This window comes from Mya arenaria, chromosome 4 (genome assembly GCF_026914265.1).
Source record: "Mya arenaria isolate MELC-2E11 chromosome 4, ASM2691426v1".
Taxonomy (NCBI): domain Eukaryota; kingdom Metazoa; phylum Mollusca; class Bivalvia; order Myida; family Myidae; genus Mya; species Mya arenaria.
Genome location: NC_069125.1, coordinates 69354781 through 69380747, shown reverse-complemented (window position 1 = coordinate 69380747; position 25967 = coordinate 69354781). Strand labels below are relative to the sequence as shown.

The following is a 25967-nucleotide window of genomic DNA, read 5'->3' as shown; positions in this document are numbered from 1 at the left end:
TCATGTTCGCTCTTATTCTTCGTCATGTTCTCTCTTATTCTTCTTCATGTTCTCTCTTATTCATCTTCATTGTTGCTCTTATTTATCTTTATGTTCTCTTTTATTTATCTTCATGTTCGCTCTTATTCATCTTCATGTTCGCTCTTATTCATCGTCCTGTTCTCTCTTATTCATCTTCATGTTCGCTTTTATTCATCTTCATTATTGCTCTTATTTATCTTCATGTTCGCTCTTATTTATATTCATTTTCTCTTTTATTTATCTTCATGTTCGCTCTTATTCATCTTCATGTTCGCTCTTATTCATCTTCATGTTCGCTCTTATTCTTCGTCATGTTCTCTCTTATTCATCTTCATGTTCTCTCTTATTTATGTTCATGTTCGCTCTTATTTATGTTTATGTTCGCTCTTATTCATCTTCATGTTCGCTCTTATTCTTCGTCATGTTCTCTCTTATTCATCTTCATGTTCTCTCTTATTCTTCGTCTTGTTCTCTCTTATTGATCTTCATATTCGCTCTTATTTATCTTCATGTTCTCTCTTATTTATCTTCATATTTATCTTCATGTTCACTCTTATTCATCTTCATGTTCGCTCTTATTTATCTTCATGTTCGCTCTTATTCTTCGTCCTGTTCTCTCTTATTCATCTTCATGTTCGCTCTTATTCATCTTCATGTTCGCTCTTATTCTTCGTCATGTTCTCTCTTATTCATCTTCATGTTCGCTTTTATTCATCTTCATGTTCCCTTTTATTTATTTTCATGTTCGCTCTTATTTATCTTCATGTTCGCTCTTATTCTTCGTCATGTTCTCTCTTATTTATCTTCATATTCGCTCTTATTTATCTTCATGTTCTCTCTTATTTATCTTCATATTTATCTTCATGTTCACTCTTATTCATCTTCATGTTCGCTCTTATTAATCTTCATGTTCGCTCTTATTTATCTTCATGTTCTCTTTTATTTATCTTCATGTTCACTCTTATTCATCTTCATGTTCGCTCTTATTTATCTTCATGTTCTCTTTTATTTATCTTCATGTTCACTCTTATTCATCTTCATGTTCGCTCTTATTCATCTTTATGTTCGCTCTTATTCTTCGTCCTGTTCGCTCTTATTCATCTTCATGTTCGCTCTTATTCATCTTCATGTTTGCTCTTATTCTTCGTCCTGTTCTCTCTAATTCATCTTCATGTTCGCTCTTATTGTTCGTCGTGTTCTCTCTTATTCATCTTCTTGTTCGCTCTTATTCATCTTCATGTTCGCTCTTATTCTTCGTCCTGTTCTCTCTTATTAATCTTCATGTTCGCTCTTATTTATCTTCATGTTCGCTCTTATTCATCTTCATGTTCGCTCTTATTCTTCGTCATGTTCGCTCTTATTTATCTTCATGTTCGCTCTTATTCTTCGTCATGTTCTCTCTTATTCATCTTCATGTTCTCTCTTATTTATTTTCATGTTCGCTCTTATTTATGTTCATGTTCGCTCTTATTCATCTTCATGTTCGCTCTTATTCTTCGTCATGTTCTCTCTTATTTATCTTCATGTTCTCTTTTATTCATCTTCATTATTGTTCTTATTTATCTTCATGTTCGCTTTTATTCATCTTCATGTTCGCTCTTATTCATCTTCTTGTTCGCTCTTATTCTTCGTCATGTTCTCTCTTATTCTTCTTCATGTTCTCTCTTATTCATCTTCATTATTGCTCTTATTTATCTTTATGTTCTCTTTTATTTATCTTCATGTTCGCTCTTATTCATCTTCATATTCGCTCTTATTCATCGTCCTGTTCTCTCTTATTCATCTTCATGTTCGCTTTTATTCATCTTCATTATTGCTCTTATTTATCTTCATGTTTGCTCTTATTTATATTCATGTTCGCTTTTATTCATCTTCATGTTCGCTCTTATTCATCTTCATGTTCGCTCTTATTCTCCGTCATGTTCTCTCTTATTCATCTTCATGTTCTCTCTTATTTATGTTCATGTTCGCTCTTATTTATCTTCATGTTCGCTCTGATTCATCTTCATGTTCGCTCTTTTTCTTCGTCATGTTCTCTCTTATTCATCTTCATATTCGCTCTTATTTATCTTCATGTTCTCTCTTATTTATCTTCATATTTATCTTCATGTTCACTCTTATTCATCTTTATGTTCTCTCTTATTTATCTTCATGTTCGCTCTTATTTATGTTCATGTTCGCTCTTATTCATCTTCATGTTCGCTCTTATTCTTCGTCATGTTCTCTCTTATTTATCTTCATATTCTCTTTTATTTATCTTCATGTTATCTCTTATTCATCTTCATGTTCGCTCTTATTCTTCGTCATGTTCTCTCTTATTCATCTTCATGTTCTCTCTTATTCTTCGTCTTGTTCTCTCTTATTGATCTTCATATTCGCTCTTATTTATCTTCATGTTCTCTCTTATTTATCTTCATATTTATCTTCATGTTCACTCTTATTCATCTTCATGTTCGCTCTTATTTATCTTCATGTTCGCTCTTATTCTTCGTCCTGTTCTCTCTTATTCATCTTCATGTTCGCTCTTATTCATCTTCATGTTCGCTCTTATTCTTCGTCATGTTCTCTCTTATTCATCTTCATGTTCGCTTTTATTCATCTTCATGTTCCCTTTTATTTATGTTCATGTTCGCTCTTATTTATCTTCATGTTCGCTCTTATTCTTCGTCATGTTCTCTCTTATTTATCTTCATATTCGCTCTTATTTATCTTCATGTTCTCTCTTATTTATCTTTATGTTCACTCTTATTTATGTTCATGTTCGCTCTTATTTATCTTCATGTTCTCTCTTATTTATCTTCATATTTATCTTCATGTTCACTCTTTTTCATCTTCATGTTCGCTCTTATTAATCTTCATGTTCGCTCTTATTTATCTTCATGTTCTCTTTTATTTATCTTCATGTTCACTCTTATTCATCTTCATGTTCGCTCTTATTCATCTTTATGTTCGCTCTTATTCTTCGTCCTGTTCGCTCTTTTTCATCTTCATGTTCGCTTTTATTTATCTTCATGTTCTCTTTTATTTATCTTTATGTTCACTCTTATTCATCTTCATGTTCGCTTTTATTCATCTTCATGTTCGCTCTTATTCTTTGTCCTGTTCTCTCTTATTCATCTTCATGTTCGCTCTTATTCATCTTCATGTTCGCTCTTAATCTTCTTCATGTTCGCTCTTATTCATCTTCATGTTCGCTCTTATTCTTCTTCATGTTCTCTCTTATTTATCTTCATGTTCGCTCTTATTCTTCGTCCTGTTCTCTCTTATTCATCTTCATGTTCGCTCTTATTCTTCTTCATGTTCTCTCTTATTCATCTTCATGTCCGCTCTTATTCTTCTTCATGTTCGCTCTTATTCTTCTTCATGTTCTCTCTTATTCATCTTCATGTTCGCTCTTATTCTTCGTCATGTTCTCTCTTATTCATCTTCATGTTCGCTCTTATTCTTCTTCATGTTCGCTCTTATTCTTCTTCATGTTCGCTCTTATTCATCTTCATGTTCGCTCTTATTCTTCTTCATGTTCGCTCTTATTCATCTTCATGTTCGCTCTTATTCATCTTCATGTTCGCTCTTATTCATCTTCATGTTCGCTCTTATTCATCTTCATGTTCGCTCTTATTCTTCTATATGTTCGCACTTTTTCTTCTTTATGTTCGCTCTTATTCATATTCATGTTCGCTCTTATTCATATTAATATTCGCTCGTTTTTTTCTTTATGTTCGCTCTTATTCATTTTCATGTTCGCTCTTATTCATCTTCATGTTCGCTCATTATTTTCTTCATGTTCGCTCTTATTCATCTTCTTGTTCGCTCTTATTCATCTTCATGTTCGCTCTTATTCATCTTCATGTTCGCTCTTATTCATCTTCATGTTCGCTCTTATTCATCTTCTTGTTCGCTCTTATTCTTCTTCATGTTCGATCTTATTCATCTTCATGTTCGCTCTTATTCATCTTCATGTTCGCTCTTATTCTTCGTCATGTTCTCTCTTATTTATTTTCATATTCGCTCCATTTATCTTCATGTTTTCTTTTATTTATCTTCATGTTCGCTCTTATTCATCTTCATGTTCGCTCTTATTTATCGTCATGTTCTCTCTTATTTATCTTCATGTTCGCTCTTATTCTTCTTCATGTTCTCTCTTGTTTATCTTCATGTTCGCTTTTATTTGTCTTTATGTTCGCTCTTATTCTTTTTCTTTACGTATGAATGTATGACATCGACTAGTAGGTATGAATAAACTCCGTTCCAGAAGAGTACCGGACCGATACGCAAATACAGAACCTAGTTCTACATTTTTATTTGAGTCAATAAAATGGGGTTGGGGAAAAAGAGGGGATGGGCGGAGATGAAAATCTAGCCATTACTTTATAGTCGCCTTAGTTTTTTCAAAAATAAATGTAAAAAGTTCATAAAGTTAGCAAGATCATTATCAAACCTCAGCTTGAAGGCAAGATGAGATGAAATGAATATTTTCAGTTGTGCCATTTTAGAATATCATTTTAGTCTGAAATCAGTCTCGAGACTGCTTGAAACCGTTTCAGGTGAAACAGTAAGGCTAAGCACAACTGGATCAAACGTCAAGAACACCACTGCTTTCATTGTCTACATTTGAGCGGTAAAGAAAGAGGAGGGCCATGGTATAGAATCAGAGACCTTTTTTCTGCGACAACATGGCTGTTTGGAAAATGCCCCGTAGTTTTTCAAACTATTTCTAACCCGCAGCACGTGCACTAGAGCAAAAGTTAATCACATTTGTGTAAGCCCACTAAAACGTGGGTAATATTGGAACAAAGCTTCATGAGAAATAAGAAAGACCAGGAAACTTTGCAGTTGGCTGTATAATTATGTTGCTGTCCCAATGAACTGGATACCTTTTGAAAGCGCCTATTAAGACAGTGAGAGCCTGATTTATTAGATTGGTACACATGAGCAATGGCAATGCCTACCCAGATTTCAGAAACGGAGCGTTACGACCAATCGCTAAAATCCTCGGTCAACCAGAGATCGCCAATGTAATTTACTAGCATGGCAAGCCAACTGCCGACAAAGTATGAACAAGCAGTGTACATATCCCTTGGTGGAGTAATGCAGAATGGTCCGAGGGCTCCTGAGTCTACCTGATGGAACCAGTGCAGAGCAGGGACAAGAGTCTAGGATTCGATGTAAGAGGGGCGTAACTTAGGGGCGCAACCTTTTGGCTTGCGACCCTCCCTCAAAACCGAAATTTATTTGGTTTAAAGTGTCGGCATGGGTGTTTGGGGGTCGTCCCACACGAACACTTTATCAATTGCTAGTCGAAAATGGTGCATTTTGGGGCGTGTTTAAATTCTTTTTTTCTCCTATAGTGAAATAAAAAGTAAACGATTTTAGGGGGGCGGCGCCGGATGCGCTGGGACCGCTAGTGCAGAGTTATCTTGGGAAAAAACCTGACCATCCAGGTGCTACGAGGAGTAGAAGAGGATCAAAACCGGTCGAGGAGTTCACCCGTTTTTGTCCCAACGTTTCATGACAGGAGAGGCGACTTCAATGCACATCATGATGAAGACGTGATACACACAAAGAGAAAAGAGCTCCATGAGCCACTCGTTAATGATAAATAACCTCTATTGTCTTAGCAAATGCTCAAAATAGTTTAAAAAAATAGTCCAATTAAAGCACAAGGTCAGTGAATCACATGAAACGAACTAACACGTACACACGATTCATACTGAAGTGGTCATTGAGTCAGCATAATACATCTTATAATGTCCGCAAACACTTTGACAATATAAAGTAAGGAGTATTCAGTGTTTGCTGTTTTATTATAAAACTCAACCATCTTTGGAATTTAACATTTTCTATTGTGAGTAAGAAAATAAGTATGTACATATATTTCGTGAAAATATATTTAACGATGACTTAACGAAGATATGTTTACTGCATACATGTAATTGTTTTTGATTGAAACTTCTAGTTGTATCTTAAAACGAACGTAATTTTAAGTTATATGTCTTGAGTTTCTTCGCCAAGAATGATGATCAAACGATTCGTTTTACAGTTGATATAAACACATTACTAACGATACCATTTGTTACAAGATATTGAATCTTGGGCATATGTTGCGCTCTGATCCGTGAGCCTTGTTGCGCTCTGATCCGTGAGCCTTGTTGCGCTCTGATCCGTGAGCCTTGTTGCGCTCTGATCCGTGAGCCTTGCTGCGCTCTGATCCGTGAGTCTTGTTGCGCTCTGATCTGTGAGCCTTGTTGCGCTCTGATCCGTGAGCCTTGTTGCGCTCTGATCCGTGAGCCTTGCTGCGCTCTGATCCGTGAGCCTTGCTGCGCTCTGATCCGTGAGCATTGTTGCGCTCTGATCCGTGAGCCTTGTTGCGCTCTGATCCGTGAGCCTTGTTGCGCTCTGATCCGTGAGCCTTGCTGTGCTCGTCCGTGTAGTTGTCACGATATTATTAATAAAACATATTTTTGTAGTCATTTTAAATGTTTGTAGATATCTGTACGTAGTCAGTTATGGCATGGAAGACCTTGGTGATAATCGCTCTGGGCATGCTGAGCGTGGCGCTGGTGATAAGCATTGTTAGCTGCTCCATACCCTACTGGGTGACTACCAAACAAGTTGGATCCTCTAAAGTCTGGATGGGCCTGTGGAAAATCTGCTTTAAACAATCGGGAAAGCTAGATTGCACTCAAATCGGTAGAAAGAATATTTAATAATTATTTCTTTTAATGGTTTTGTAATTGAAATTCATTAGCATGTATGTAACAGTAATCGATACCGTTACAAACCATACATTTACCAGTTATAATTTACCTAAATCCTATGTGTTATCAACCTTGCAGCGACCTCAGGCTGGTTGAAAGCTGTACGAGCGTTTGTAGTGCTGGGTATTGTGGCCACCATGGTGTCCCTCGTCATGACAACGCTACACCTACGAGCTGAACAGGTGCTCTATCCAGCCGTCGGAGCGGCTTCGTCTGCTGCCGCGTGTACGTGTTTTCCTTTTTGTATTATTTCCACTTTCTTTATAAGCATATGCACGCCTTTTTAGAGGCGCATAATATAGGTTGTTGCCAAAATGATCTTAATGCATTATCGTTTAAAACTCATTTGAATGTAATGATCAAAACAAGCAGAATCATATGAGCGATATTTTGGCGCTTTTTAACTGGGGAATATGTGGCCTCGTAGCGGTTAATAAAAAAGGTTAATATTTGTATATCCGTGCACAAATCGTATGCTCTTTCTGTTTCGATCATTAACATCAACATATACTGATGCATTACATCAAAGGAAAATGTATCAACGCATAGTGTGCGGCATGAAAGCCACATATATCAACAAACCCAATTACAAGATTAACTGGATTTGGCCGTACATGTTGGCTTTTACCATGTAACCCACACCGTGATAGCGTACACGTCTCAATAATCTTGGTGACTAACTGGATTTGGCCGTACATGTTGGCTTTTACCATGTAACCCACACCGTGATAGCGTACACGTCTCAATAATCTTGGTGACTAACTGGATTTGGCCGTACATGTTGGCTTTTACCATGTAACCAACACCGTGATAGCGTACACGTCTCAATAATCTTGGTGACTAACTGGATTTGGCCGTACATGTTCGCCTTTACCATGTAACCCACACCGTGATAGCGTACACGTCTCAATAATCTTGGTGACTAACTTGATTTGGCCGTACACGTTGGCTTTTACCGTGTAACCCACACCGTGATAGCGTACACGTCTCAATAATCTTGGTGACTAACTGGATTTGGCCGTACACGTTGGCTTTTACCGTGTAACCCACACCGTGATAGCGTACACGTCTCAATAATCTTGGTGACTAACTGGATTTGGCCGTACACGTTGGCTTTTACCGTGTAACCCACACCTTGATAGCGTACACGTCTCAATAATCTTGGTGACTAACTGGATTTGGCCGTACATGTTGGCTTTTACCGTGTAACCCACACCGTGATAGCGTACACGTCTCAATGTTTTTAGTGACTAACTGGATTTGGCCGTACATGTTGGCTTTTACCGTGTAACCCACACCGTGATAGCGTACACGTCTCAATAATCTTGGTGACTAACTGGATTTGGCAGTACACGTTGGCTTTTACCGTGTAACCCACACCGTGATAGCGTACACGTCTCAATAATCTTGGTGACTAACTAAATTTGGCCGTACATGTTGGCTTTTACCGTGTAACCCACACCGTGATAGCGTACACGTCTCAATGTTCTTAGCGACTAACTGGATTTGGCCGTACATGTTGGCTTTCACCATGTAACCCACACCGTGATAGCGTACTCGTCTCAATGTTCTTAGTGACTAACTGGATTTGGCCGTACATGTTGGCTTTCACCATGTAACCCACACCGTGATAGCGTACACGTCTCAATGTTCTTAGTGACTTACTGGATTTGGCCGTACATGTTGGCTGTTACCGTGTAACCCACACCGTGATAGCGTACACGTCTCAATGTTCTTAGTGACTCACTGGATTTGGCCGTATATGTTGGCTTTCACCGTGTAACCCACACCGTGATAGCGTACACGTCTCAATGTTCTTAGTGACTAACTGGATTTGGCCGTACATGTTGGCTTTCACCATGTAACCCACAACGTGATAGCGTACACGTCTCAATGTTCTTAGTGACTTACTGGATTTGGCCGTACATGTTGGCTTTCACCATGTAACCCACACCGTGATAGCGTACACGTCTCAATAATCTTAGTGACTTACTGGATTTGGCCGTACATGTTGGCTTTCACCATGTAACCCACACCGTGATAGCGTACACGTCTCAATGTTCTTAGTGACTAACTGGATTTGGCCGTACATGTTGGCTTTCACCGTGTAACCCACACCGTGATAGCGTACACGTCTCAATGTTCTTAGTGACTAACTGGATTTGGCCATACATGTTGGCTTTCACCATGTAACCCACACCGTGATAGCGTACACGTCTCAATGTTCTTAGTGACTAACTGGATTTGGCCGTACATGTTGGCTTTCACCATGTAACCCACACCGTGATAGCGTTCACGTCTCAATGTTCTTAGTGACTTACTGGATTTGGCCGTACATGTTGGCTTTCACCGTGTAACCCACACCGTGATAGCGTACACGTCTCAATGTTCTTAGTGACTAACTGGATTTGGCCGTACATGTTGGCTTTCACCTTGTAACCCACACCGTAACAGCGTTCACGTCTAAATGTTCTTCAAACCATTTTTGAACTTCGGGTATACCGTATACAAACGTATTTCAATTCGACCTATAAAAAGGTCAAACATTGAAAGAAAATGAGACTTTCATAACTTTGAAGTAAACCATGAGATGAATAACGTATGATTATGACCCGCATGCGGTGGTATTAAATACGTCATTGATTGATGTGACGGGAACAGTCTCTTCCAAACACTGAATATGAAATTAAATAGATTCATTATCATTACAATTTTCTAGACAAATACCATATTGTGTAATCATAACTCTTATGACAATTCATTTGTTATGTAATAATTATATCAGTCAAATATTCAATGATTCAGAAGGATGGTACGATAGAAATGGGCGAGCCCTTCTTGGTTTATACTAATGTATTTATGCTCGATTGTGACGAAAGCCGATAGCTTATAAGATCACTCTTCAGTCCGTTACCTGGGCAGAAACCCGTGCTGTGGCCGAAAGGGCATGAGAAAGTACCCCTGGTGAGGATCGAACCCAAAACCTCTTCGGTGAGAGGAGACACCTATACCACTAAACCACTCTCACCCTTACCTAACTTAGCCTTTCTTAGTCATTAAGATTTTAACTAGTACATGTATGTTCTAAATAGCTTACATTGTTACCTGTTGTCAGCAGGTTGGGAACCAAATAAGGCCGTCATGTCTCTCAAAGTCTTAACGATTATGCGTGGTTTTAATTGAAGGCTGATATGCGATTTCATTAGTTGGAACTGAAGGCTATAATCTAGGGTATAACATTGGCTGACAACGTAGATAATAATCTAAAAGTTTCATTATTGAACCGTATATAATAAAACGATATTTTAATCATCAAAACTGGAGATTTTCACACAGTATTTTAAAGTATGTACATGTATTGTGGTAAAATCGCGACTATAAAAGTCAACATCACATGAACGAAAATGTAAATAAGTGTCAAATGCATGTGACAGTCTTTGTTTCAACGGCACACATCCGTTGTTCTTGTTAAGAGATACTTAACTACTAAATTGACTAGAATAAAGTACTGATTTAGGCTTGGGTTCATTTCTTGAAGAGGGAAGCATATTGGAGAAAGTGCAATTGTCTCTGTTGTTAAGAATTAAAAATTGTTTTCATTATACAAAATTGAAATAAATACACGATAAGAAATCCATTCGTATGTGCAGTACAAACGTGTTTTTGGAAATGCGATGATGTATTAGCTTCATTTCTTTCTGAATATGCAATTAAGTTTAATTATGTATTTATCGTCTTTTTGGTATAAAAATTCCCTTATACTTATATATTATTTAGCCAAATGCACATGGAAGTTTAATATTGTAACGCTACATGTTGTGTTTTGGCTATTGTTTGTTCTTTTGCAATGTGAATCAGTTAATGATACTGATTTAGAACAGTTTAGTGTTAAAGTGATACTCAGCTCGTAAATATATGATGAAACTTTGCTTGAATCATATTTTGACTTATATAAGCTCGAAAAATATTTCTTATGAATAAATAAATGCGAAACCGGGAAAATATCAAATCCCACGTCCAAAGCTGCCCTTGCCAAAAAAGCCCAGAGACCAAATAAATAACTTGAACCTGTTTCGAGGTATAAGGTAAATAGCTAACGGACAATCAAGTAGATACACCCTGTTTCGCAAGAAACAAGCACATATTGCATCTGTTTCAATATTGACTGACATGTGGTTAGATAACATGGAAAAAAAGACAAAAAAAAACAAAAGAATAAAATACATTATTGCAAAATGTGGTATATTAATAAATTTTGGAATGTCACGAACAAATGCTATAAAAAATACTCAAAAGTATTTCTTAAAAAACATTTAGTAACGTTTTAAAGTTTCAAAACAAAATGTATATCAACAATAACAATACAACTCCTGTGAACAGAGTAGGTCTGACTAGATCAACATCCAAACCAATTAGATGTAGCTATTTTTGTTCGAACAAAATAACCACGTATTTAAATAATATATTTTGTTTAAATCAACTGAATCCGACTGACTTGTAGCCCATTCTTTTAAACAAAATTTCAAAATACATACTTACTAAATTGCATATATAAAAATGTGTTGTTTTTTTCTCATCTTGTAAATCAAAATATTTTTGGAAACTTTACCGATGCCAGCGAAATATTCATCGCATGCGGTTCTGGCATTTTACCAGGTGTGAATCTACCTGAGAGGTTTAAAGTGGTAGAAAAGAACATTTCAAAATTTCAGTTGTATTTTATCTCATTCTTGGATCAAAAGCACCGCGTATTTCATTTAGAATATCGAAATGGTCTCGTCCGTACATTTGAATCGATGTACTATGCTTACTTCCACTGCTGATGGCATTGTCAGAACATTTTTAGAAAAAGATATAAAACATAAACGCAACCATGCGAATGTTTGCATGTTTCGTGATAAAAATACCTCTTTAATATTTATACTTATAGAATTAATGCTTAAAATAAACACGTAAACAACAGCTACACACATTTTGCAATCAAATGGATATTCCCTTAACAAATGCGTAGATCTTCATGACTAATTTGGAAACTTTCCGAACTAAATACTAGCACTGTATTGAGAGTACCAAACAAATGTAACATATTGTTTCCTTTGCAGGGCTCTTTTTCGTTATAGCAGTGGCAATATATGGAGGAGAGATGAAGTTTCCCAACAGTGGTGGCCACTTCAGTTCCGGGTATTACCTTGCAGTATTGTCCGACATCACGTGTCTTGTTGCAACCGTGCTGATCCTGGTATCATGGAAGTCCTCCCGGCGAGGGGGATACGACGTCGTCCCGTAAACCATTCAGGGTCACATCCATTGGGAATCAACCTTGCAAACTATCTGTTTTATCGATATATCAATGTTTATATGTTTGGAAATTACAGGCATATGTCATGTGCATACTTATTAACTAACCATAAATAAATACATAATCAGTTTACACACAAGTGTTAACGGATGTCGAAAGCATTGCCTTCTTCGCCGGTTTCATACATGTCAATTTAATACAAACTTCCAATAAAAAATATTTTTTTCGTCTATTCTATTTGCCACTTTGAGGATTTGTCACAATGGTACACACAGTTATTTGATAGGAATTAACTCGTGCTTTGTTGCCATATGACCTGTAGAACATTTAGTGACAATAAGCCAAACATAATTTTGTTTTAATCAGCAGAGTAATCAAAGGAGTCAGTCCTACCAACGATCTAGCATAAAACAACTATTCATTACTGCATTTTAAAAATGTCAGTACATCTCGAAAGGCCTAAATAGCCTAAAGTTAAACAGCTCCCGATTCGGGTGAATATTGATGGGTACGAAACACATGCCAAAAATACTTACACGAGCTGATGCAGCAAAACCTTCCGCCTACATGCGGTTACAAATACAATCTTACAATGGCAACAATAATTCTTACCTGAACATGCGTCTAGTTGAAGAAGTTTTCTTAAAGTTTACGAAAGAAAAAAATCTCAACACATTAACCCGGTCCACATAATTATGTACAGTTAAAAGAGACTGCATGTACTCCTGACCGGAAGTACATTCCATTCAAATAAATTTTGAGATACTTTCGGAAACTTTCGGAAACAAATTTCTTCCACCAGTCGCGTGGCATCCATGACGTCTACAAAGAGCAGGAAGACTTCTATTAAATATGCGTAAAAATGTGATTGGAAAATATGTATTCCTACTCCCTTATAGCAGCCAATTAGCAATTCCGCATTAAATGTATGTCGGGTAAGTAAAGGTTATAGTCAACATCCCTTCCAAGTTTGGGGATAGTAGTTAATTGATATAGCCTCTCTAAGGGGAGACAGTACTTATCTACAGGTCATGACCAACCTCCCCAGCTCGTAAGTATGGGCTCTTCTCTTTATATTGTTCGGTCAAGGTTTATTTGTTCAAGGTCACTGTGATATTGACCTTTGACATACTGACCTCAATAGGGCTCATCTTTAGATCATGACCACCAACCTCCCTACCAAATCTTAGGACCTTCGGCCTAAGCACACTCATTTCTCAATCGGACAAGCTCATTGTGTTCAACGTCACCGCGACCAAGACGTTGACCTACTGACCTTAAAATCAATAGGTTCATAACCTATCTCCCTACGAAATTGAGGACCATAGGCCTAGGGCATTCTGCTAATTAATGCCGATATTGCCAAAGTAATATACCCTAGCTCCTTCTTAAGAGGAGCATAACACTCCCTATACAATGTCAGGTTTTCCTATGTATTGCACTCTTCCTTAATACGATATATATGTTTATGAAATTTGAGATAAAAAAACTAAGTTATGCTCCGAAGGATTTTAAATAAATATAAAAGATGAACGATTGGCGATAACTCTTAAATTACCAAAGACAGAGCACTCCGATTTAAATGTATATTAAGTTTAAGGTCAATAGTCAGAGAATTTTGGAGTCAATATACATTTTATTGTAAAGTGGAGATAATTCAGTTAAAACGGAAGGTATGATTAAAGCGCCTGCGTACTCTACTTCCACTCACTGCTATCTATCTATTTTCCAAGTTACGTTTTCATCCATTCAGTACTTTTCATGCTACCCGTTATATTTTTTCACTTTTATTCACCTTACTTTTCTTCGGAGCATAGCTCCAAACGTCTTTGAGGTATGTACTTCAAAACTTTTTTTTACAGATATATCTTATTAAGAATGAATGTTCAAAGCGCACACGAATCATATAACTTTGTTGTTGTTGTTGTTGTTTTATAATAAATCCCTTTTAATATTTGTAAACTTTTTTCAAATCCGGAGTAAATAAAAAATGAAAAGTAACATTTTCCCATTTTCGTTCTCTTTTTAAAATGATTCCAACAAAACAAACCATTGTAATGTGTTTAACAAACAATTTGCATTAGCTTGTATTGTGTCAGCCGCGACTGCACCTTAAATCTTGTTATCGTCCTTGTTTCGGAGTATTAAGCTCCTTTGTATGAGGATCTTTTCCCTGCTGATTTCAAACGACTTTATCTAGATTCACAAATGGGTGATGATTAGCGGATTGGTATTTCAGTAGAATCATGGGCAAAGTACTGGGTTAAAACCTTCCAGCAAGAATGCACCTTCTAACATATACATCTAGCGAAAGAAGTATTTATTTTTTATTTGCCATCACCACCACCACCTCCACCACCACCACAATAGTTCTCAACGTTTTCGTCATCATTATGATCAACATCACCAACATCAGTAGTGTGTAATAAAATTCATTTAACCAATCTTTTAAATATCCATTGACTTCTTGAACTGATTTCATTAATGCATTTTGTCATATCAATGAAGGCGAATAGGTAAAAATGGATCCCAGAGTTATGATCACTTTTTAACATACACTATCACATTTAATCTTATTTTAAATTTCAATTCAAGTCCATCCAAATTTGTTCAAGTTCTAATGAAAAGTAAAATTGTGTTAAAAACATTTTATTACGAGGAAGACATTAAGGAGTAGTGGGCTACAGAGTTCTGTAATGTGCACAGAAAATGCATTGCATTCGAGAAGGATCTTGAACATCCGAGCAGGATCCATTCGAGTAGGATCATGTGTATCCGAGAAGAATCATGGGCATTCGAGTAGGATCATGGGTATCCGAGTAGGATCATGGGCATTCGAGTAGGATCATGGGTATATGAGTAGGATCATGTGCATTCGAGTAGAATCATGTGCATTTAAGTAGGATCATGTGCATTCGATCAAGAATCCAAGCAGGATCATGTTTATAACCGAGTAGGACCATGTGTATCCTAGTAGGATCATGTGCATTCAAGTAGGATCATGGGCATTTGAGCAAGAATCCGAGCAAGATCATGTTTATATCCGAGTAGGACCATGTGTATCCTATCAGGATCATGTGCATTCGAACAGGATCATGTGTATCCGAGCAGGATCATGTGTATCCGAGCAGGAGCATGTGTATTTGAGCAGTTCATGCGTATCCGAGCAGGATCATGTGTATACGAGCATGAGCATGTGCATTCGAACAGGATCATGTGTATCCGAGCAGTAGCATGTGTATCCGAGCAGGAGCATGTGTATTCGAGAAGGATCATGTGTATTCGAGCAGGATCATGTATATCCTATCAGGATCATGTGTATCCTAGTATGCGCATGTGTATCCGAGCAGGAGCATGTGTATCCGAGCAGGAGCATGTGTATCCGAGCAGGATCATGTGTATCCGAGCAGGAGCATGTGCATTCGAACAGGATCATGTGTATCCTAGCAGGAGCATGTGTATCCGAGCAGGATCATGCGTATCCGACCAGGAGCATGTGTATCCGAGTAAGATCATGTGTATCTGAGTAGGATCATGTGTATCCTATCAGGATCATGTGCATTCGAGCAGGATCATGTGTATCCTTGCAGAATCATGCGTATCCTAGCAGAATCAATTTTACCAAGCATAATCGTGTGTATTCGAGCAGGATCATGTGCATTCGGGCAGGACTATGCGTGTCCAAGCAGGAGCATGTGCATTCGAGCATATCCATGCGAATCCGATCAGTTTCATGTGTATCCGAGCAGGATGATTGCATTTGAGCAGAAGCATTGCGTCTGACCAGGAGCATGTATATCCGAGCAGGGTCAAGTGTAATCCGGCAGGGTCATGTGTATCCAAGCAGAATCTTGTGTATCCTAGCAGGATCATGTGTATCCTAGCAGGACCATGTGTGTCCGAGCAGGATCATGTGTATCCTAGCAGAACCATGTGTATCCGAGCAGGATCATGTGTATCCGAGCAGAACCATGTGTGTCCGAGCAGGACCATTGCACTCGAGCGGGAGCATGTGTATCCGAGTAGGATCATGTGTATCCTATCAGGATCATGAGTATCCTAGTAGGATCATGTGTATTCTATCAGGATCATTTGTATCCGAGTAGGAACATGTGTATCCTATCAGGATCATGTGTATCCGAGTAGGATCATGTGTATCCGAGTAGGATCATGAACATTCGAGCAGGAGCATGTGTATCCGAGCAGGAGCATGTGAATTCGAGTAGGATCATGTCTATCCGAGCAGGAGCATGTGAATTCGAGTAGGATCATGTCTATCCGAGCAGGAGCATGTGAATTCGAGTAGGATCATGTGTATCCTAGTAGGATCATGTGTATTCGATCAGGATCATGTGTATCCTAGTAGGATCATGAACATTCGATCAGGATCATGTGTGTCCTATCGGGATCATGTGTATTCGAGCAGGATCATGTGCATTCGAGTAGGATCATGTGCATTCGAGTAGGATCATGTGCATTCGAGTAGGATCATGTGTATCCGAGCAGGATCATGTGCATTCGAGTAGGATCATGTGCATTCGAGCAGGACGATGTGTATCCGCGCAGAGTCATGTGTATCCGATTAGGATCATGAGCATTTGCTTAGGACCATGTGCATTCGAGCAGACCATGTGTATCCGAGCATATTCATTTGTATCCGAGCAGGATCATGTGTATCCGAGCCGGATCATGTACATTCGGGCAGGATCATGTGTATCGGAGTAGGATCATGTGTATCCTAGCAGAATGGTGTGTATCCTAGCAGAATCATTTTTTACCAAGCAGAATCATGTGGATTCGAGCAGGATCATGTGCTTTCGGGCAGGATCATGTGCATTCGGGCAGGATCATGTGTATCTGAATAGGATCATGTGCATTCGAACATATTCATGAGTATCCGAGCAGTTGCATGTTTATCAGAAGCTTTGCGTCCGATCAAGAACATGTATATCCGAGCAGGGTCAATTGTAACCGGGCAGGATCATGTGATGCAAGCAGGATCATATTCATTCGAGCATATCCATGTGTATCCGAGTAGTTTCATGTGTATCCGAGCAGGATTATTGCATTCGAGCAGAAGCAGTGCCTCCTATCAGGAGCATGTATATCCGAGCAGGGTCAAGTGTTACCGGGCAGGATGATGTGTATCCAAGCAGGAGCATGTGTATCCTAGCAGAATCATATGTATCCAAGCAGGATCATTGCATTCGAGCGGGAAAATTGTGCATCCGGGCAGGTTAATATGTATCCGAGCAGAGTTATGTGTATCCGAGCAGGAGCATTGCATTCGAGCAGGATCATTGCATTCGAGCGGGAGCATGTGTTTCCGAGTAGGAACATGTGTATTCGCGTAGCATCATGTGTATCCGAGCAGGATCATGTTTATCCGAACAGGATCATGTGTATCCGAGCAGGATCATGTGTACCCTAGCAGGATCAAAACACTCGAGTAGGATCATTGCATTCGATCGTGAACCATGTGCATTCGAGCAGGAGCATTGCATTCGAACAGGATCATTGCATTCGAGCAGAAGCATTGCGTCTGATCAGGAGCATGTATATCCGAGTAGGGTCAAGTGTATCCGAGCAAGATCATGTGTGTGTATCCGAGTAGGATCATGTGTATCAGAGCAGATTCATGTGTATCCAAGTAGGATCATGTGTACCCAAGCAGGTTCACGTGTATCCTAGCAGAATCATGTGTATCCGAGCAGGACCCTGTATATCCGAGTAGGATCATGTGTATCCTGGCAGGATCATGTGTATTCCAGTAGGACCATTGCATTCGAGCAGGATCATTGCATTCGAGAGGTGATCATATGCATTCGATATTCATGGGTATGAGCAGGATCATGTTCATTGGAGCAGGACCATGTACATCCGAACAGGTTGCATCGTTTTCCTTAATATGTTCTGAAAGCTATGATTCGGACTCAGGTGAGACCGGATGGATGGAGTGATTTAGATTTGAAAATGAATCACTGACATCCGCTTTGTCCTTGAAACATGCAAGTATTGCAGGTTAATATTTTAGCTAATACAACACAATGAAAACAGTTGCAATGTTTTGAATAGTTTATTAAATTACTAAAAGCCAGTTTAACATGAGTATATGATAACACTAAAAACAATAAAACCTTTAATCAATTTGATATATATATATGAAAAATGTGAACGGACCAGAGGAATACACCTGATAAAGGACCTCGTATTGTTTTACTTCAACTGGAATATGGAATATCACAGAACACACAACAAAAGTTGATTGCGTGTTTGGTTTGAATCACTTGGACATTAAATAAAACGTTTCTCACAACTATTTAAGATTGCACTGACTATCACGAATCCTGTTTCTGGAAATATCGTTTACAGACTAGATTGTCGTTTGGTAGAGTCACTTCCTGAAAGAAAAGAAAACGAAAGATAAAACGCATGCAACTCAAAGTATCATTATATATTCTAACATAATTATACGATCTATGACCGTTCGCATTGTTTTAAACCAAAATTGTTACAACATCAATATTCGCTTAAAACCCAACCCACCATAAGCATTTGTCCGTCGGGAAGGATTTTTCTTTCAACTAAGGCTGTCTTTGCATTTGAACCCTCCAGTGGATATGATTCTGTTTTCAGTACTTTTGTAGCTGGATCCCAGCTGACTTTCACCTTGAAATTGAAGCATACACAATGTCATGACAAATGATTAATATATCGATAAACACAATAGGGTTATTGAGTACCTATTTTATTGTATTTTTATTGTGTGAACTGTTTAAAACGAAGTAAATGTTGTACTATTTACTTGGAGGTCTATATGATAATTGACTGTTCGCGCTGGCGGCCTTGAACGATAAATCTTGATGAAGACCTATTGACTGTTCGCGCTGGTGGCCTTGAACGATAAATCTTGATAAAGACCTTCAAATTAACAACAACCGAGATACATACAGAGAAACATGATAACATTTCGTATCAACTCATACGTTTGGTGGCGAGTTTAACATTATATTGGTTACCCAAGTGGCGGGAGAGGAAAATGGAAAGGATGGAAATCTTAACACTATTGGCTGCTTCATTCATATATCATATACGCGCAATACTTTCTTGATTTTAATGAAGAATATTTCAGTTTATAGCCTCGTAATGGGTGTTTTTGCAATACACGAACAGTACTCGGAAATGTATCATCAACACCATACCATCTATTTCAGATTAAATGTCCTTGATTAACTGTACATGTATATTTCGACCTCGCTATATCTACAATTGTCCAGTGTCCCGGAGCTATCAAGTATCTCGCACATGAACACGACTTCAATGTTTAATCAGAGGACTACCGATAACACTTGGGATAGTCGAGACAAGCGTTGTCACCGACGATACACAAAACATGGCGCTATCTCCATAGATTACAAAATGCTATTTCATGCATCTTTATCCAGTGATATAAAATACACTTTACAAGCTTATAAGTACCTTGATTTTATTGTCGAAGGGGTCCGCCTCCTCCTTCTCCTCGTCGATCTTGATGACTGTGTCCATGTTCTTGGCGCTCTTCGTGATGATGCGGATACTGTCCTCGCCCTCCTTGATCATCTCCATTGTCGTGTTGAAAGACAATGCCAGCTTCCTCTTGATGTAGCCTACACCTGGAAGTCACATTGCCGTATAACAATAAGAGGCTCGTTTTCGGTTATAAGCAAGACATATAATTCTGAGAGACAATAACCTGCACATATTGAAAAGGGTTTGGGTCATAATTACTTTGTTAAAGCATGGTTTCATTCGGGGATCGGACTTTGCCACTGCCTAAACTATAAAATTGTCTTGAATATTCACGTAACTTAATCATCGGATTTAGCTTAAGCCGAAGTCATGCAGTATCCTGCATTCTGGGGTCAAAAAGTAGAATGCGAGTATGTACATTTCTTTAGCAAATATCGGAGACATTCGTAATCAATAGAACACGGAACTGTGACATGAACTCATTCAATATTTATATACTGAAAAGGCTATAGCCGATTTCTACACAGCCCAACTGTAATCATAGTGAATAGAAGTCCCAATCAATACAGATTATTACAACCAATATACATGATGAATATCCTGCTGTACGAAATGTTAAGTATTGAAAAAATGTGAGTTATTCATACTGTATTTACGTACCCATTGCTTGAAGATATTCATCAAAGCCTTCGTTTTTTACTAGGAGCCATTTTCCAGCCAGACTCTCGGTGAAGCCTTGTAATGCCATTCTGAAATAAATTAGCTCGTAAATCCATGTATTAATCTCTATATATTCAAATGAAAATTTTTATTCAAAATATATAAATACCTAATTAAATAAAGTATACACGTATTTCATTAATTATTACACGTACTGTATTTATAATTGAAGAGCTAACAATGAACAGGTACCTGCTTAAATTATGTACATGAACAGATAACTCCCACGTGATTCATCGATGGTCATGTAGCGGAAGTACATTGAAACATTGAAAATGGTTACACCTCACTATTTTTCCTCCCTTGCCCGATCTAACTTGCATTAATTCTAAAATATAAGGATATTACTACCACATACGATTTCTTCACGATTGGGATATATCTGCTCCCCATTGAGTATACTTTGCTGTATTACTAGAAATTTCTCCAGTGAACATCTGAGTCACCTGCTGAAGTGGGCCAGTGTTGTATGTTTTGGTTGACAAGTATTCAATTTATAGTAGCGAAAGACACACACAAGACGTGAGTCTGCTACTAAGTTTATTCTACAAGTGAAGTCCAGTGGTTAAGCAAGGGTACAAGTATTAATAGATCTATAGTCTGTTTCATAAAAGAACTGCCAGAATCTGTCCAAACCTTTTTGACGGATCCGGCTTTTTAAGGTGAAAATGATACCCGATCCCACAGAATTGAACTCATTATTTGCCTTAAAAGTCTGCCGACAAATTCCTTCGTTTTTATTCGGGAAATGAAAGATTCTTTTAAACGATTCGTAACATAATAGCGCAATCAAAGCGACAAAACCAAATCGTCGGTTACAAGTGCTAACTTGACGGCTTTCTGAACATTTTAATAAGGCTGTGCTACTCCTATCGTACATATAACAAACGTATGTATGTCATATTCGTGATAGGATTGGCGATATATAATCATTGTATATCAAATAATATACGATTTATACGTCAACCACATTCAAGGATAGATGCACCAGTCACATTTACACAGGAGACACGTTAATCACATTCAACGATAGACTAGTCAAACAAATAACACGGTAGAAATATCACTTTCATTCAACGGTTGACACATTACATTTAACGACAGAAACGTGGAAAACATTCAACGAAATACACGTCTGTCAAATTAAACGGTAGCCACACCAATCACATTAAACGGTAGACACGCAAATCACATTCACCGTTAGACACGACAGTCACATTCACCGTTAAACACGCCAGTCACATTGAACGTTAGACACGACAGTCACGCCAGTCACATTGACCATTAGACACGCAAATCACATTCACCATTAGACACGCAAATCACATCCACAGTTAGACACGCAAATCACATTCACCGTTAGACACGCAAATCACATTCACCATTAGACACGACAGTCACATTCACCGTTAGACACGCACGTCACATTGAACGTTAGATACGACAGTCACATTGAACGGTAGACACGCAAATCACATTCACCGAGAGACACGCCAATCACATTCACCATTAGACACGCAAATCACATTGAACGGTAGACACGCCAATCACATTGAACGGTAGACACGACAGTCACATTGAACGGTAGACACGACAGTCACATTGAACGGTAGACACGCCAATCACATCCACCGTTAGACACGCAAATCACATCCACCGTTAGACACGCAAATCACATTCACCGTTAGACACGCAAATCACATCCACCGTTAGACACGCAAATCACATCCACCGTTAGACACGCAAATCATATTCACCATTAGACACGACAGTCACATTCACCGTAAGACACGCACATCACATTGAACGTTAGATACGACAGTCACATTGAACGGTAGACACGCAAATCACATTCACCGATAGACACGCAAATCACATACACCGTTAGACAAGCAAATCACATTGAACGGTAGGCAAGACAGTCACATTCAAAGGTAGACACGACAGTCACATTCAAAGGTAGACACGACAGTCACATTCACCATTAGACACGACAGTCACATTCACCGTTAGACATGACAGTCACATTGACCGTTAGACACGACAGCCACATTGAACGGTAGACACGACAGCCACATTGAACGGTAGACACGACAGTCACATTGAACGGTAGACACGACAGTCACATTGGCCGTTAAACACGACAGTCACATTGACCATAAGACACGACAGTCACATTGAACGGTAGACACGACAGTCACATTGAACGGTAGACACGACAGCCTCATTGAACGGTAGACACGACAGTCACATTGAACGGTAGACACGACAGTCACATTGACCGTTAAACACGACAGTCACATTGACCATTAGACACGACAGTCACATTGAACGGTAGACACGACAGTCACATTGAATGGTAGACACGCCAATCACATTGACCGTTAGACACGACAGTCACATTGACCGTTAGACACGACAGTCACATTCACCGTTAGACAAGACAGTCACATTGAACGGTAGACACGTCAGTCCCATTCACCGTTAGACACGACAGTCACACTCACCGTTAGACACGCCAGTCACATTGAACGGTAGACACGACAATCACATTCACCGTTAGACACGACAGTCACATTGAACGGTAGACACGACAGCCACATTGAATGGTAGACACGACAGCCACATTGAACGGTAGACGCGACAGTCACATTGACCGTTAGACTCGACAGTCACATTCAATGGTAGACACGCCAATCACATTGAACGGTAGACACGAGAGTCACATTAACCGTTAGACACGACAGTCACATTGACCGTTAGACACGACAGTCACATTGAACGGTAGACACGACAGTCACATTCACCGTTAACACAACAGTCACATTGAACGGTAGACACGACAATCAAATTGAACGGTAGACACGACAGCCACATTGAACGGTAGACACGACAGCCACATTGATCGGTAAACACGCCAATCACATTGACCGTTAGACACGACAGTCACATTCAACGGTAGACACGCCAATCACATTCAACGGTAGACACGACAGTCACATTGAACGGTAGACACGACAGTCACATTGACCGTTAGACATGACAGTCACATCGAACGGTAGACACGACAGTCACATTGAACGGTAGACACGCCAGTCATATTCACCGTTAGACACGACAGTCACATTGAACGGTAGACACGCCAATCACATTGAACGGTAGACACGACAGTCACATTGAACGGTAGACACGACAGTCACATTGACCGTTAGACACGACAGTCACATCGAACGGTAGACACGACAGTCACATTGAACTGTAGACACGCCAGTCATATTCACCGTCAGACACGACAGTCACATTGAACGGTAGACACGCCAGTCACATTGAACGGTAGACACGCCAATCACATTGACCGTTAGACACGCCAGTCACATTGAACGGTAGACACGCCAATCACATTGACCGTTAGACACGCCAATCACATTGACCGTTAGACACGCCAGTCACATTGAACGGTAGACACGCCAATCACATTGACCGTTAGACACGACAGTCACATTGAACGGTAGACACGCCAGTCACATTGAACGGTAGACACGACAGCCTCATTGAACGGTAGACACGACAGGCACATTGAACGGTAGACACTACAGTCACATTGACCGTTAAACACGACAGTCACATTGACCGTTAGACACGCCAGTCACATTGAACGGTAGACACGCCAATCACATTGACCGTTAGACACGACAGTCACATTCAACGGTAGACACGCCAGTCACATTCAACGGTAGACACAACAGTCACATTCACCGTTAGACACGACAGTCACATTGACCGGTAGACACGACAGTCACATTGACCATTAGACACGCCAGTCACATTGACCGTTAGACACAACAGCCACATTGAGCGGTAGACATGACAGTCACATTCACCGTTAGACACAACAGTCACATTGAACGGTAGACACGACAGCCATATTGATCGGTAAACACGCCAATCACATTGACCGTTAGACACGACAGTCACATTCAACGGTTGACACGCCAATCACATTGAACGGTAGACACGACAGTCACATTAACCGTTAGACACGACAGTCACATTGAACGGTAGACACGACAGACACATTGAACGGTAGACACGACAGTCACATTCACCGTTAGACACGACAGTCACATTGAACGGTAGACACGCCAGTCACATTGAACGGTAGACAAGACAGTCACATTCACCGTTAGACACGACAGTCACATTGAACGGTTGACACGCCAATCACATTGACCGTTAGGCACGACAGTCACATTGAACGGTAAAACGCCAGTCACATTGAACTGTAGACACGCCAATCACATTGACCGTTAGACACGACAGTCACATTGAACGGTAGACACGCCAATCACATTGACCGTTAGACACGCCAGTCACATTGAACGGTAGACACTCCAGTCACATTGAACGGTAGACACGACAGTCACATTGACCGGTAGACACGAAAGTCACATTGAACGGTAGACACGACAGTCACATTCACCGTTAGACACGACAGTCACATTGAACGGTAGACACGACAGTCACATTGACCGTTAGGAACGACAGTCACATTGAACGGTAGACACGCCAGTCACATTGAACAGTAGACACGCCAATCACATTGACCGTTAGACACGCCAGTCACATTGAACGGTAGACACGCCAATCACATTCACCGTTAGACACGCCAGTCACATTCAACGGTAGACACGCCAGTCACATTCACCGTTAGACACGCCAGTCACATTCAACGGTAGACACGCCAGTCACATTGAACGGTAGACACGACAGTCACAATCACCGTTAGACACGACAGTCACATTGTACGGTAGACACGACAGTCACATTGACCGTTAGACACGCCAGTCACATTGAACGTTAGACACAACAGCCACATTGAATGATAGACACGACTGCCACATTGAACGGTAGACACGACAGCCACATTGAACGGTAGACACGACAGTCACATTGACCGTAAGACACGACAGTCACATTCAACGGTAGACACGACAGCCACATTGAACGGTAGACACGACTGTCACATTGAATTGTAGAAACGCCAATCACATTGACCGTTAGACACGACAGTCACATTCAACAGTAGACACGCCAATCACATTGAACGGTAGACACGACAGTCACATTAACCGTTAGACACGACAGTCACATTGACCGTTAGACACGCCAGTCACATTGAATGGTAGACACGACAGTCACATTGACCGTTAGACACGACAGTCACATTGACCGGTAGACACGACAGTCACATTGAACAGTAGACACGACAGTCACATTGACCGTTAGACACGACAGTCGCATTGACCGGTACCGAGACACGCAAGTCACATTCAACGGTAGACACGCCAGTCACATTCAACGGTAGACACAACAGTCACATTCACCGTTAGACACGACAGTCGCATTGACCGGTAGACACGCCAGTCACATTCAACGGTAGACACGCCAGTCACATTGACCGTTAGACACGCCAGTCACATTGAACGGTAGACACAACAGTCACATTCACCGTTAGACACGACAGTCACATTCAACGGTAGACACGCCAATCACATTGAACGGTAGACACAACAGTCGCATTGACCGGTAGACACGCCAGTCACATTCAACGTTAAACACGCCAGTCACATTGACCGTTAGACACGCCAGTCACATTGAAC

General features: G+C 39.8%; 2 protein-coding genes across 6 annotated transcripts; one reads left to right on the top strand and one right to left on the bottom strand.

The window, feature by feature from the left end:
- Positions 1 to 5685: 5685 nt before the first annotated feature.
- Positions 5686 to 12308, top strand: LOC128232563 (uncharacterized). Of its 4 annotated transcripts, none has more exons than XM_052946203.1 (4): positions 5686 to 5796; positions 6508 to 6711; positions 6858 to 7004; positions 11882 to 12308. In XM_052946203.1, exons 2-4 carry the CDS (start codon positions 6528 to 6530, stop codon positions 12064 to 12066), a joined length of 516 nt encoding a protein of 171 aa, XP_052802163.1. In that variant the 5' UTR covers positions 5686 to 5796; positions 6508 to 6527; the 3' UTR covers positions 12067 to 12308. The 4 variants fall into 4 exon arrangements, with proteins under 4 accessions (XP_052802163.1, XP_052802161.1, XP_052802162.1 ...); XM_052946201.1 differs by having other exon boundaries at positions 5714 to 5866; XM_052946202.1 differs by having other exon boundaries at positions 5737 to 5882.
- Positions 12309 to 18135: 5827 nt separating this feature from the next.
- On the bottom strand, positions 18136 to 20562 carry LOC128232377 (fatty acid-binding protein 5-like). Of its 2 annotated transcripts, none has more exons than XM_052945895.1 (5): positions 20500 to 20562; positions 20248 to 20336; positions 19558 to 19730; positions 18625 to 18747; positions 18136 to 18479 (listed from the first exon to the last, which is right to left on the bottom strand). In XM_052945895.1, the coding sequence occupies exons 2-5, from the start codon at positions 20333 to 20335 to the stop codon at positions 18417 to 18419; spliced, it is 447 nt and encodes a 148-aa protein (XP_052801855.1). In that variant the 5' UTR covers position 20336; positions 20500 to 20562; the 3' UTR covers positions 18136 to 18416. The 2 variants fall into 2 exon arrangements, with proteins under 2 accessions (XP_052801855.1, XP_052801854.1); XM_052945894.1 differs by having other exon boundaries at positions 20463 to 20534.
- Positions 20563 to 25967: the final 5405 nt, after the last annotated feature.